Source organism: Crocuta crocuta, unplaced genomic scaffold (genome assembly GCF_008692635.1).
Source record: "Crocuta crocuta isolate KB4526 unplaced genomic scaffold, BGI_CrCroc_1.0 scaffold162, whole genome shotgun sequence".
Classification (NCBI taxonomy): Eukaryota; Metazoa; Chordata; class Mammalia; order Carnivora; family Hyaenidae; genus Crocuta; species Crocuta crocuta.
The window spans coordinates 7,331,574-7,347,249 of NW_027529433.1; the positions used below are offsets into that span (position 1 = coordinate 7,331,574).

The 15,676-nt window shown below is 36.0% G+C and overlaps 1 protein-coding gene across 1 annotated transcript in view; it reads left to right on the forward strand.

The window, feature by feature from the left end:
* ANKRD31 (ankyrin repeat domain 31) overlaps window positions 1-15,676 on the forward strand; it is a 130,494-nt gene that overhangs the window by 91,830 nt on the left and 22,988 nt on the right. The window contains 3 exon segments of the mRNA XM_077759843.1: window positions 4,974-5,061; window positions 9,516-9,612; window positions 12,524-13,523. Coding sequence (XP_077615969.1) covers window positions 4,974-5,061; window positions 9,516-9,612; window positions 12,524-13,523 — 1,185 coding nt within the window.

The window sequence follows — 15,676 nt, forward strand, 5'->3', positions numbered from 1 at the left end:
AATTGATAAGATGGATATGTGTAACTTAATAAAAGCACAAAGCTTACTAGAAACTAATTTCTTAAGTAGCATCCTCAGTGAAATATTATTTTGAAGACTGTATATTTTTTAATCTTTTTTAACATCTATTCATTTTTGAGAGACAGAGCGCAAGTGGGGGTGGGGCAGAGAAAAGGAGACACCAAACCCGAAACAGGCTCCAGGCTCTGAGCTGTCAGCACAGAGCACGATGCGGGGCTTGAACTCCCAAACCATGAGATTATGACCTGAGCTGAAGTCGGATGCTTAACCAACTGAGCCACCCAGGCACCCCTGAAGACTATGTATATTGATTAGATTTCTCTTATATGCTTTCTGTTAGTCATAATAGACAAGACAGTGTCATTCTTTGAACCTAAACTATTGTTAATCAACTAATTTATAGCTTAAATATTTTAAGTGGTATTCAAACTAGATTGCATTTGCACTTTGAAAATGATTTACAATGTTTCCTGCTATCTGTTCATAATGGACAGAAAGTTAACTGTCAATCTAATTGTCATTCTCTTGTAGATAATCTTGTACCTTCTGTGTTCTCCAGTTTCACTAAGCTGTGTCACCAAATTGTGTCTAAATGTAGAGCATTTTTAAAATTAAACTCAGACATAGAAATACTTCTTTAATCTGCAGGCACATTTCTCATTTATATTCCAGAAACTTTCAGAAATTTTTGAAAATTTTCAGAAATTTTGAAAATTGCTTCTCCATCTCAGTATTTTTCTTTTCTTGGAACTTCTGTTTAGTTGTTTGTTAGACTAGTGTCAATACCTTCTAATATCCTTTTCATATTTTCCATCTCTTTAACTTTCCACGCTATATTCTGTGTGCTATCCTTTGACCTCCCTCCTGGTTCATTATTTCTCTCCTCAGATATTTCTACTCTCTTTAACCCATATATTGAACTTTTAATTTAAATGACTGTGTTTTTTATTTGTAGAAATTCTTTGCTTTTCAAATTTTTGTTTCAAAGAAAGAACTAAATAAAATAGGAATTTTAAAGTCTCTTCCTGATTCTCTCACATGATAACATGATTCCTTATGTAGTTTTTAATTTTTTATTATGATTTCATTTCATTGAAGACTGATTACTCTGGGAATTTTGGTGTGCATAGGCTTCGTGTTTAACATTTGCCTCTGCTGAGGCCCTAGAAGTTTATCAGTTTCACACAAGTTTTTATGCTCAATTCTCAGTTTGGGTTCCTGAACCACACAAATGATATAAATTTAGTTCTCATACACATGTGTAGTATAGGCTTCAATCTCTGATTTTCTACCCAAAGCCTCGGGTGGGTGGCAAGTAGAGTTTTTCTAATCTTCTCACCTAAAGGACACCCACTCAAGGCCACCAGCTTTATACGAGAATTCCATGCTAACTCCTCACAGGGGCCTGAGGCTTTCTCTTTTATGGGCATTAAAAATCCAACCCCTAACACCTGTATTTGTTCCATATCCCCAGTGGGCTGCCACTAGCTTCATTTCTCACACCAGGGAATCTTTCATTCATTTTCCATTCTTAGCTGTGTGTGTGTGTATGTGTGTGTGTGTATTTAAAACTTCTTGTATTTTGTCCACTGTTTCCATGTGTTGGGAGTAGGCAGAGGTTCTTCTATATCAGCTCAGCCCACTGTATTGACCATAAGTATCATTAAGGTGTATTTTCGTGTAAAGATTAGAACATCTTGAAAAAACTGTCTGTTGTTAACTATATGGGTCTTTGCTTTAGGAATAATGTATATCATTTCAGATACCCAGCTTCAGAAAAAATGTAATGATGATACAGGAGTCTAAAGAAAACCAACTTTGGGTAAGGGGTTGGGGCAAAATGGATGAGGGAAGTGGGAGATGAAGGCTTCCAGATATGAGATGAGTAAGTCACAGGGATAAAAGGTCCAGCATAGGAATGTAGTCAGCAATATTGTAATAGTGTTGTGTGGTGACAGAGAGTGGCTTTACTTGTGGTGAGTATAGTATAACATATAAACTTGTCAAATAACTGTTGTATACCTGAAACTAATGTAATATTGTATTTCAACTACACTTCAATTTAAAAAAAAAGAAAAAGCCAACTTTATTTTTTTTTACAAATAGTTTATTGTCAAGTTGGTTTCCATATAACACTCAGTGCTCGTCCCCACAAGTGCCCTCCTCCATGCCCATCTCCCCCTTCCTCCCCCCCACATCCATCAATCCTCAGTTTTTGTCAACATACAAGAGTCTCTCATGGTTTGCCTCTCCCCCTCCCCCACCATTTCCCCCTTTCTTCTCCCCCATGGTTCTCCGTTAAGTTCCTCCTAATCCTCCTATACATGCAAACATATGATATTTGTCCTTCTCTGCCTGACTTATTTCGCTCAGCAGAACACTGTTCCCTCAAGGTCCATCCATGTTGCTACACATGGCCAGATTTCATTGTTTCTCATTGCCATGGAGTATTCCATGGTATAGATAAACCACATCTTCTTGATCCATTAGTCCATTGATGGACACTTAGGCTCTTTCCATGTTTTGGCTATTGTTGAGAGTGCTGCTATGAACATTGGGGTACATGTGCTCCTATAAAAAGCCAACGTTAAAAAGGAAAAACTCAAATGAAATAAAAGGACTTTAAAGTCAGTAAGCGTTAGTCTTTTGTAAATGTGAACTTTTAAATGTTGGAAACTTGAAATCAAATTGGGGATGGGGTGACTCTCTGGCCAGTTACAAAGGAAATGAGATGATTTTAGTTTGGTGCTACCTTGTACCACCTTCAAATCATAGCATGTAGGCAGCTTCCTTCTCTATACCTGTGTAGATAGAGTACAGAAGTGATAACAATACTGATAGCTGGCATTCACGGAGTACCTTTCATAGGACAGGCTCTCTTCTAAGTGCCTTGTACTAACTCTTTTAGTCCTTGTAATAACCTTTCTGCCTGTGTTCTGTTATTCCCATTACTTTCCTCTTTACAGTTAAGGAAGCTAAAGTAAGAGAGGTTAAGTAATTTAATCCAAAATTACATTTCCGTTAAGTAGTAATACCAGAATCAAAGCAGTGCCAGGCAGTCTGGCTACAGAGCCTGTGCTTCTAACCACTGTACCATAGTGTGCAGAATTGTAAAGGAGATGTCAGAGGACAGGACGATCCTACCACAGTAAAAATAGGAAATTGGAATAAAATTTTAGTGAAGCTTTTAGTAAGCACAATATAAACTGTCTAAAGTTGCTTATTCCAAAGACAGGTGTGTGTGTGTGTGTGTGTGTGTGTGTGTGTGTGTGTGTGTGTGTGTGTGTGTGTGTGTGTCTGTTTTAAGTTAAACAAGAAGTAATGAAGGACCAAGAAGGGAGTCTTGCGGGGAAGATTATGCTGGACCCTCCCTGGTGAAAGGTTAAGCTTGTGTGGAAATAAAAGGTTATTGCCCCTGGTGGCCAAGATGGAGTGCATCCACAGTATGAGCAAAACAGAAAGGAAAATCAACACCAAAAAGTGTTTTCTTTATCTGATCTGTAGGTAGACGCTTACCCAATTCAGACCTTTAGTTTGCTTATATAGCCATTCATATAAAAAGAAATAAATGTCATTTGTTTGTTTGTTTTGAATATTTGTATTTGATAGTTCTGCTTTGATGCATTTCACAAATGACAGCAGTGAGATTGCTTTTCCACATAATTGGATGCTTTTATTATGTGCATTTTTCATGTCCCTTGTAGGCACCAAAGTAAAATTTCAGGCCAATGTAGTTCAGAAAGCTTTGAGGATTGACACATTTTTAAAATGAATGTGTATTGAGAATGTATTAAAGGATAGATAATATGAGTCAATCCATCAGTTTTCATTTATTGAGCACCAGCTATATATCCAACAGTCTGGAAATCATTCACAAATAAAAAAGCTATGCTCCTGCCTATAAGATCTTATTATTTTGAGGGAGATCTCGAATATGTAAGATATATGTATTAGTACTAAATTATGTAGCACTGAAATTATTAAGTAATTCTGAGAAAGGAAAAATCCATATGAATTAGATTAGTCAGAGGTTTCATATGTCAGATGGGTTTTATATACTAATAAGCAGTATTTATTGAATTCTTACTTTGTAATGGCACTGTCCTAAGCATTTCACATGTGTTACTCTGTTCAGGCAGGGAGAGGACAAGTAACTTGCTCAGCTAGGATGAAGTGAAGCCAGATCATACCCAGGCAACCTGGTTCCAGAATCTACTCCATGATTATATCTCTCGTAAGGAAGAGATGGATCTGGGCAAAGTTAATTGAAGGCTTTCCAGGCAGGACAGTTGCTACTGACAAGGGCACAGAGAGGTGGCCTTAAATCCCATTTATGAATTTTTGAGAGAGTAATGTTTTATATTTTAAGATCATGTGTGAGATTTTAATAGTTTGCAGTGATAGTCACAGAGCCTTAAAGTGAACCTACTGCATATATGTGGTCTTTTTTTTTTTTTCTTAAATTGTTTATTGTCAAGTTGGTTTCCATATAACACCCAGTGCTCATCCCAACAAATGCCCTCCTCCATGCCCATCACCCCCCTTTCCCTCTCTCCCTCCCCCATCACCCCTCAGTTTGTTCTCAGCATTCAAGAGTCTCTCATGGTTTGCCTCTTAAATACTACATGCTCTCAGTTGTTCTTGTTTCACCTAAGCTCTGACTGTAACAGAAGTCAGTGAGAAACTGTGATTCTTTCCATGGTTGTTACTCTTATAGTCTATTTACCAGGAGTAGATCTGCTACGTTAAACCAAAATACTTAAGTTTACTCCCCCCACCCCAGTATGCAATATTTATACAGGTAAACAAAGCATGAACACATTTTGAACATAAAGCAAGCAGTGTACCAGCACTTTCTTTAGCATATTTACTGTGTGTTTAATTAACAATTGCATATCATAGAGAAATACCTACCTTCTTGCAATGAAGTTTTTAACATTTTTATCTGATAGCATCATCCCCTCAGTGACATTCTACAAGATATGGAAGAAAAACAGGAAAGTTTACTAGAATTTGAAATAAGAACCCCTGAAGATGCAGGTAAGTATGCGCCCATACTCAAGTTTGATTATTTCATACATCCAAGATCATTACTACCTCAACTTCTTACGGTGCACGTTTATGTTAAAGCTCACAGTGGCTGAAACGTACGTAGCCTTTTTTATGTGATGGTAAAGTGCCAGAAATGAGCATTAGAAGTCATTTATGCAAACCAGTTATTAGTGTACTTGTTGGGCAAGATACTCCTAGCCTCAAAGTATAGCATAAGTAACATGAGAGACACTTGGAACAACAATCAGAGATAAGCCACCACTGGTGATATGTTTAGATGAAGGTGCGAAGGGAAAAGCACAAGATAGCAGCTAGAGAGGAGATTGTGTTACTCCTTGGCTCCTCAGCTTCACCCAGCTCTGGTAACCCTTAAAAACATCAGAACAGGAATACGCAGTTGTGACTCAAGTAGGGCAAATCCTCAGACCTTTCACCTGAGCAGATATACCAGGTAAATGTCTTAGAATGGATGTCTTCCTGTTTACACAACACTAGTGATTCAAAATAGTAAATTTGACTTTGATCCCTGACCTGCTAATCTGAATTTCTCAAAAGTTCACTGAATATTTGTAAATCTTTGATAGCTCACAGTTGTGTTTTCTTGAGTTAACGATTACAGGGTAAAAATTAGGTCTTGGTAGATGTAGATCTGAATGTTAAAGTAGTTAGTTAAAAAGTAATTTGAAGTGTCTCATCAGTTTTTAGTGTAATAGGATACAACTATTAATTCAGCTCTTTTCCTAGTTCATACTGTACAGTCTTTAAAAAATTATTTCCTTTTAAATTATACCCATTCTACCTTTCATCTTGGCTTAACACATGGTATATGCTATGTTTTGAGGAAAATAATACAAAATACTGTAATTTATACCCCCAAACAAATGTGGATAGTTCATATATTTTATTTAGTATTTATAATATCTTGTACACATAAGATGAATTTTCCAATTTTATAATTTTTTATTAAAAGACATATAAACACACTTCAAAAAATAAGAAAAATATGCTAAAAATACCTACTGTCCCACCACAATATTTTGTTGTATTTGTTTCCTTTTTTCTAAGAATTTGGGTATGCAGTTATACCTCAATAAAATTGTTAAAAACATAATTTCGATCATGCTAAACTTGCCAACTTTACATTTTCTCTCTAGAGCCATTATTCTTAGTGGTTTATCTAGCATCCTATTCTATAAATAATTCCAGTGCTTAATTTTTCCCTTTTTGTTGAGCATTTACATTTTTCCACTTTTTTGCTCTTTTGTAACATATAGCTTTCTGGATTTAGACTATCTTCATAGAAAAGATTTGGAACTACTGGGTCAAAAATTTATAAACATTTTAAAATCTATTGATTTGTATTGATAAATGGTTTCATAAAGTATTAGATACTAATTTAACTTGCACTTTCACCAACACACATTAGCGTTTGTTTTCCTTTACACTGCTAATAGCATCAGTATTTTCATTTAAATTTTACCAGTTTAATAAGATAAATGTGCCTCATATTTTCACTTACCTTATTATTAATGGTATTTTTTCTCTAGTTTTTTTCCTGCTTTGTGAATTGACTGTTCCTGTTTCTCTGTTAATAAGTTGTAGCCATTTTATACAAGCAAGTTATTGACTCCTTTTCTTTTTTTAATTTTTTTAATGTTTTTATTTATTTCTGAGAGAGAGAGAGAGAGAGACAGTGTGAGCAGGGGAGGGTCAGAGAGAGAGGGAGACACAGAATCTGAAACAGGCTCCAGGCTCTGAGCTGGCTGTCAGCACAGAGTCCGACATGGGGCTCAGACCCACACACCGCGAGATCATGACCTGAGCCGAAGCCAGACCCTTAACCGACTGAGCCACCCAGGCGCCCCTATTGACTCCTTTTCACCCATAACTGCTGCAGATAGATTTTTCAGCTACTTAACTGTATTTTTATTTGTAACGTGTTAGTTTATGCTTACATACATACATTTTGAAATTCTATGTGATAAAATGTATCAGCCTTTTTCATTTGCTATTTCTTTTAATGCTTTTAAGATTAGAAACTTTTCTTCCCTCCCCATCCCTAGGCTTGTAAATTAATTTTATTCTTCTATGACCAATACATTGACTGGTCAGGACCCCTTTTCTTTCTTCTCCCTGCCCCTTTAAGAGAGGAGCAGGAAGGTAATGGGACTGTGGAGTTCGTGACTAGCAACTAGATACTGACTGCTATTGACTCTTTCTGTCTTTGGCAAATGTCTACAACTTGAGTCTCTTCAGAGCAGTTTTCTGGGGCTTTTCTGAAACTTGTACATGGCTCCTGTGGTGTGGCAGGGCAGTGCACATTTTCCTTTCCCTGGCTCCTCTTTGACTTCTGTCAGGCTCCACACTAAGTCTTCAGGATCCTGGCACTTTGGACCTGGGGTTAGAAAGGAGGACAGTTAACTTCTACCAGAGGAGCAACTCTCCCTTTTCCCTGCTGTCCAATATCTTGCTCTGCAGGGCCTCAACCTCTAGATGTTCAAGGAGGAAGCCAGCTGTGAGTCCATTATCACCTCAAAAGAAAGTTATTACTCTCTTCAACCCTTCCTTGAGAGACTGCCCTCATTAGGCTTGAGACAGAGAGAAAACTCCTCATCTCTCACTTTGGCTGTTCAGAATAGAGATACCATCCAGTTGAGCAATAGCTCTCTGAAGATATAACTTTACAAATTCACCACCTCCTTATTCTGACACCTTTTATATCTTTGATCTGGCTGAGGGGTCCAGGAATAATGAATCACGTTTTGTACATCTATTTGTAGATTTTTCTTATCAATGTCTTGAATTCACTTTAATATTAGATATCTTAGTGTCTCAACCAAACTGACCAAAAAGATGTTTACCTTAACCATTTTGTATATTGTTTTTTTCCCAAGCATTTCAATTCTGCTATTCATTTTAAATCTCTTTTCTACATGTGGCACAAGATAAGGATAGAATAGAATAGTTTCCCCCACCCCCATGTAACTGTTCCATTTCCTTCCTCTTATTTGTTGAATAATTTCTGTCATTCTCATTCCTTATTATCTCATATATTAAAATCTTACACATATTAGAGCAATTTTTAGGTTCTCCCTAAGATACCACTGATGACTATAACTGATAAATAAGTGTATAGTGTCAAGGTACATGTAAAATTCTTCATACCTTTTTTATAGAAACATAAAGAATTTTCTTGGTTACCATGATAATGTTATTTTTATCTGTGATTTAAAATTCAGTTAGAAAAAACCAATGTGACAGGATACATAATTTACATATTAATAACGTGTTTTATTAAATAATGTCAAATCTACCAAATTTATATCTAAATTACTGATGATCTTCCAAGTTTCCTCCCTTTGTTAGCACATGCATCACATAAAATTAATCTTCATTCATAGCATTGAAGAGACAGAAACTACTCTGGGAACACTGACTCTGTACTGATCAAGTCATTTGTCTGATTTGCAAAGGGAAGTCCTCAAACAAATTTCAACTCTGAACTTCATGTCATTTCCCACCAAGTTTTCTCAAGTTATCTAGAAAAATATGCATTGGTCTAAAATAATTAGGAAAAAACTTAAAAAACAAAATCAAAAGTAAAATAAAAAGTCACTTAAAAGAAATAAAGTACATTCATCTAAGCTTTTCCATTTACTGCTTGGCAATCTGGATTTGGACATAATTGGCATTTATGTGTAAATCTTATGGATTTGTGATAGATGGGGCAGATCATGATGCCTTAGGAAGCAGTGGAAGAAAATAGGAAAATTTTAAATAATTATTAATAAAAATAATTTTATATAGAGTTATGTGACCTTAGNGAACAAAACCTGATAGCATGATTCTTATTTTTAAGTAAATATAATACATAGTTACATATAGTATAAATATATAGAAGTATGTATTAAACAAATACATTTAAAAAAATTAACACAAACAAGTACACTGCTACCAGAGTATTAACAGTATTTTCTTTTGTGCAATAAAAAAGAGGAGAAGCAGGGGGTACAAGTGGGATACTCTTTTTTACTTTTCTTCTGGGTAAACATTCATATTGTTTGAAAATCTTTCTTATAATGTATTCCTTTTGTATTTTAAAAAGTAAATCATTTTAACAAAATATTTATTTTCCTACTTATCTGCCTTCACTACCCTCATTTCACAAATAAGAAAAGTAACCATAAAGGTCATGTGACTTGTCCAGTGTCAAAGAACTTAGTTGGGTAGCAGGATTAGAACTCAGTACTGTTCAGGGTACTTCCATAGTATGGCATAATGCAAGTAGCCTTGGTTTACATATCTGGGCCTTTGATACTGGGAAGCAGGTTAGGGAAATAATTTTTTTTTTTTTAATTTAACGTTAAGACCGAGTCCTCTGTGATCAAATTGAACAATTGCTATCTCACAATTAACTTTTTATTTTATTACCATGTTTCCAGAACAATATGTTGAAAAGATGTTAGAGATAAAAGAGGTTATGGATAACGTGCTTGCCAAACAGAAGGCAGAAAGGGATGATCTGGCTAAAAAATACAGGTGAGTGAAAAAAATAGGACTGCCTTAGAATTTTCATAATTTATCCCTTTTTAGCTACAATAGTTAGGCCTGGAATTTCTTAAGAATACAATTGTTGCTTAGGACCAAAGAATGGCTTTATGAGGTCATTTCATCTATTGCCTTCATGGGGAATTGTACTNTATTACTTGAACTATTCAAAGGAGAATATTTTAGTGTCTTAAAAAGTTGTCTACAGCCAAGAATTTTACGAAAGCCTCTCCGGTCATGAATCCCCAAAATAAATTTATTTCCATACTAAATTCAGATTTTTTACATTAAAATTTTTCATTTTTTCTATCACAAATGTTATCTAAGTGGTGTACCCATGTGTATTTTGTGGCTTTGTGTATGTCTCTCAGGGCTTTTAAGGGGATTTATCCTGACTGTAATGGTTATATACCTCTTCTTTTCCCTTTTTTGAGAATGATGTTGTATTTTTTCTTGTTTGGGCATATTTTTATTAGTTTTTCATAGACTTAGCTACTTATGCCTCCTTCAGTTTTTCTCATGATGAGAACTTTTAAGATTTACTCTCTTAGCAACTTACAAATATACAATACTGTATTATTAACTGTAGTCACCATGCTGTACATTACCTCCCCAGGACTTACCTCTTTTACTACTGGATGTTTGTACATTTTGACCTCCCTTACCCATTTCACCTACCCTCCACCTTCCACCTCTGGCAACCACCAATCTGTTCTCTGTATCTATAAGTTCATGTGCGTGTGTGTGTGTGTGTGTGTGTGTGTGTGTGATTTAGATTCCACATATAAGTGAGGCCATACAGTATTTCTTTTTCTCTGTCTGACTTACTGACTTATTTCACTTAACATAATGCTCTCAAGATCTATGCATGTTGTCATAAATGGCAAGATTTCTTTCTTCTTAATGGCTGAATAATATTCCTCTGTGTGTGTGTGTGTGTGTGTGTGTGTACACATACCCCATCTTCTTTATTGAGCCTTTGATGGACACACAAGTTGCTTCCATGTCTTGGCTATTGTTAATGATGCTGCAGTGAATATGGGGTTGCAGATGCCTTTTTCACCTTATTCCTTATTCACACGTGATTTTCTAATTTCCTTTATATTCTTTTGTTTAAAGTTTGTTTGTTTTTAAGAGAGAGAGAGAGCAAGCACATGCATGTGCACCAGTTGGGGAGGAGCAGAGAGAGGGAGAGAGAATCCCAAGCAGGCTTCTCACCATCAGTGTGGAGCCTGATGCAGGGCTCGATCTCACAAACCATGAGATCATGACTTGAGACAGAATCAAAAACCTGAGCCACCTGGCTCTGCTCTAATTTTCTTTATATTCTTATAATCATTTGACATCTGTTGCATTTTCAGTTTTCTGAACTTATTTAAAAATCAGTTTTCTGTTTTCATTTATAAATCTTTTATCTTCATTTTGCTTTTCTTTCCAGTGAATAAATATTACAAATTCATTTTTCTTTCCTATTTTCCTGTTAGTATAAAGCAAGTGAGTTTATAGGACTTACAGGTAGGTGATTGACTGCAGAATATTTTCTAGGGGATTTTGGAGAAGGCTAGCTTCAATTTTTCCTTTATGTTCTATGATTTACAATATACCTGGAGTTTTGGGAAGTTACCAAGCAGTTTGGTTTGCAGATGTATGTAAGTCCTTATTAATACTGCTATAAGATTTAAAATCTTGTAATCTTAAATGCACTTTTATATTCTGTCTGAATTCTGTTTTAAATGTGATATTACTAAATTTTTTTCTCCTCTATTCAGCTTCTTGTATTTTATGCTACTAGCTGTTTGCTAATATTTCTTGCTGCTTCTTCCACCTACATCTCCTACTCACTTTAACATCTGGTCTCCTTGAAGTTCAGTACCAACAACTCTTAAACTGTGATAGGAGGGACAGAGATCTATTTTATTGCTATCCCTGAAAGCACCTGCTTAAAGGTGATCTCTGAGGGTCATTGAGACAATTTCAAAGACTGTGTGAAGTCAAAACTATTTTTATAATGAAACTAAGATATTGTTTCCCTTTCTGGCTCTCATTCTTTCATAAGCATATAACGGAATTTTCTGGAGATCACATGTGTGATATCATTATTCTAATAGCTAATGTGTTTTAAAATGTTTTATTTTCTAGAATAGTAAATATTGATAGATATACCCATATGAACAAAAAAAAAGCCCTTTGGATTCCTTAGTAATTTTTAAGAGTATAAAACAGTCATAAGAGCAAAATGTTTGAGAACTACTGGAAACAAAAAGTCCAGTATCCTGAAGGTCACTGTAGAATAGATGGGTATAACCAAAAAAAAGAGGTGTGTGAATCAGCCATTTTCTCTCGCTGTCAAGCCTCTTAGCCACACAGGATAATGCTTGTCCAGGTAGTCCCTCTGGACCTGAAAGTGCCTCAGTACAGGTTCAGAGTACAATTAGAGTAGTTACTTGATGGACTGATGTTTCTCAGGTCTAGCTCAAATGTAATTACTCACAAAGCAATCTCACTCCTCAATAGCTCTAAGGGAACTTAGGTGGAACTTACTCCCAAAATTTTACTTCCCGATACACCTCTCCATATAAACAGGTAAGCAAACTCTGAATTTAAAGAGTGGTGTTCCTCCTTCTGACTAAACAATCCACATTTTGGTTTTTTTAGGGTTGACTCACAACTGATAAATAATGGAAATATGGATAACCACATCATCACTTCCATAAAAAGGCAGTGTTACTTACCTTAAGAGTCATTTTCCTCTCAAAGGAAATACACTGCAAAACATAGACTCTCGTGTACTTTGGGCTAATTAAAATTTAAATTGAGACAAAGTATCTTTAAAATCTAAATGATTGCTAAAAAAAAGTTTTCTATCATTTTTCCTTTTTTTTCTTTTGGTTTCTTTCTCTAGGGTGTCGGTAGAATCATTTAAGCAAGGAGTCCTCAGAGAACAACTGGCTAACTTGGCCACAAGACAGAAGAGCCTTTTAGTTGTGGCACAAAGACAGAAAAAAATTAGCCAGAAAATTCAAAACTATAAAAACATTACATCTGTGTCTGGTCCGGGTTTGAAGAGGCCTCCATCCAGCTCAGAAGTCTCTAGGGAAAAGGACAGCCAAGAGCTTACCAGTCTGGGAAATTCAATGCGGCCCCACTCAAGTTCATGTTCTCCTGTCAGCCCTATTTGTGGAAGCATGCAGGAAACACAGTCATCTCTGGAAATGTGGAACGGCAGCCAAAATGCCAACACTTGTGTAAATTCAGAGACAGTGAAAAGGGAGGAATTTTCTGGAAATGAGCTGAATGCTAAACGAAATGTCAGTGACTATACCTTGGTTGGGTTATCAAAATCCAGACATTCAGATGGCACTAAGATTAAATTACCATCCCAACCTGTTGCTTTTCTTGCTCAAGGAGAATATTCACAAAAAGAAAATGATCTTACAGAAACTTCAGCCAACGGGAATGAATCCTATAGTAGTCCTTCAGAGGTAACTGGCACATTAAATATTTCAGAGACTAGGAGCGTACTTGCCAAAAATGATGCCCCTCCATCAACTATTATTTGCGATCAGGCTCCTACCAATTGCGATCCAAAAAGAGGAAAGAAGAAAATGGCTTCCCAGCAGCCACGTAGGGGGACATTAGAATCCCTGACACACCGAGGGACTGATGCCTTAGGCAGTAATACTGGTCATCGGATGAAATCATATCTTAAAAAATCAATTTTTGCTGTTCCACATGCTAATGACAGTCAGAGCTCCTCTTCCTCACGGTCTGGCCGACAACATACTGTAAAAAAGCCTTTGAACAATAGCACAGCTCCCAGGAAGAAATGTATGCAGATAAAGGATCTGATATTACTAGGAAGAATTAATCCAGGAAATAACATTCTGGAATTCAAAACACAGGTATCCTATTTTTTTTTTTTCTCTAAAGTCATGTAATTTTACAAATAAGCGAATACATGTTGCTTTCACAAAGTGCAGGCATTGAGCTCTGATTATGAATATAAGGTTTGGCTGGGCTTCTTGAATGAAGGGACAAAACCATTGTATTCTTAGCTAGTGAAATCATGCGTTTGGATTCTATATACAGTTTAGTCACGAGCACCTTTGGACTCTCAGGCCAGAGTTAGTCAATTATATTACTCCAGGAAGGATTTAAGAACAACAAAAAAAATAGTAAATTGGAGCTATATTTGGTTCCACACTTTTAGGAATTACTGGGTACTGCTAAAGCTTACCCTGATAAGGGATAGGTATAAATTCATCGTCCATAGAAGTCCAATTTAGAAATAAGAAGTCACTTGGGATTTGGATAAATCTGACTCAATTAAAAAAATATCACGTATGCATAAAAATAGAAGAAGAAAGGGGCCCCTGAGTGGCTCAGTCATTTGGGTGTCTGACTTCAGGTCAGGTCAGGTCATGTCATGATCTCACAGTTAGTGAGCTTGAGCCCCATGTTGGGCTCTGTGCTGACAGCTCAGAGCCTGGAGCCTGCTTCAGATTCTGTGTCTCCCCCTCTGCCCCTCCCCCACTCACACTCCATGTCTCTTTCCTTCAAAAATAAATAAACATTTAAAAAATTTTAATAAAGGTGTGCCTAGGTGGCTCAGTCAATTGGGCATCTGACTTCAGGTCATGTCATGATCTTGTTCATGGGTTCGAGCCCCACATCGGGCTCTGTGCTGACAGCTCAGAGCCTGGAGTCAGCTTCAGATTCTGTGTCTCCCTCTCTCTCTAACCCTCCCGCACTCACACTCTGTCTCTCTCCTTAAAAAATAAATAAACATTAAAAAAATTTTTAATAAAATAAAAAATATAAGTAGAAGAGGAAAAAACTGGTCTATGAGAAAATGCCTACAAAACAGGCTTCCTCTCCCCTTTCCCCACATTCACTTTTTGAAAGAAGAATTCAGAGTGGCAGAGATTATAAGAATCCCAGAATGCTTCTTTGCTAACGGACTACCAGTTCAATGGAAATCAGTTAGGCTAACTGGAATTTGAATGACCACTGTTTCCAGTTCTTCCATTGCTGGCTAATAAAGCTTTTCCTAGTTAATAAACTTTACTTACAAATTAGGAGCAAAAAAAAATTAATTTTAAAATTTCACACTGTAGTTTAAAGACCAGATTAGTAGCTTGATATCAGGTCTGTTGATATACCTGTTTGGTTACCTGTCAACCAGTTACTGCTAAGTAGTAACTATATCAGATTAGCCAGAGCAACTCACATTTTAGTTAGTAAATTAGTTACATTAACTCAAATTTTGACAGTTGTGGCTACTTCTCTGGATCAGTTATAATAAAATTTTAATATAACTTTTCATATTTTAGCTATTTCTTAACAACTTTATTGAGATATAATTAACATACACAACATGTCTTTAAATTAAGCATTTTGATGTATGTATACATCTGTGAAACCATGACCACACACAAGGTAATGAATAATTCTATCACCCCCAAAATTTTTTTTCTGTTTTGTATACCTCCTTCATACTTCTTCCTTCCCATGCTGAATTCCATTTACTGGTCTACTTTCTTTCTGTCCCTATACTTTCGTTTGCACTTCTAAGAATTCTGTAAAAGTGGAATTACACCATATGTATTCATTTTTGTCTCGCCTCCTTCTATGAACATAATTGTTTGAGAGTCATCCTCATTAGAGTATGTATGTATGTACTACAATTTGTCATTTCGTCTGTAATAGACATTTAGATTGTTTCCAGTTGTGGACTATCACACATAAAACTACTGTGAACATTGGTGTACAAATTTCAGTATGACACAGGCTTTTGCTTTTCTTGGGTAAATAGCTAGGATTGGAGTGGCTGGATGAAATGTGGTAAGTATATATTTAACTTTTTAAAAAACTGCCAAAGTTGTTAGTAACATTTTACATTCCCACCAGCTGTGATGAATGTTCTAGTTCCTCCATATTCTTACTTAGCTAACATTTAGTATGATCTGTTAATTTTAGCCATACTAATATGTAATGTAGATGTATGTATGTGTGTGTGTGTGTGTGTGTGTGTATATATATATATATATATATA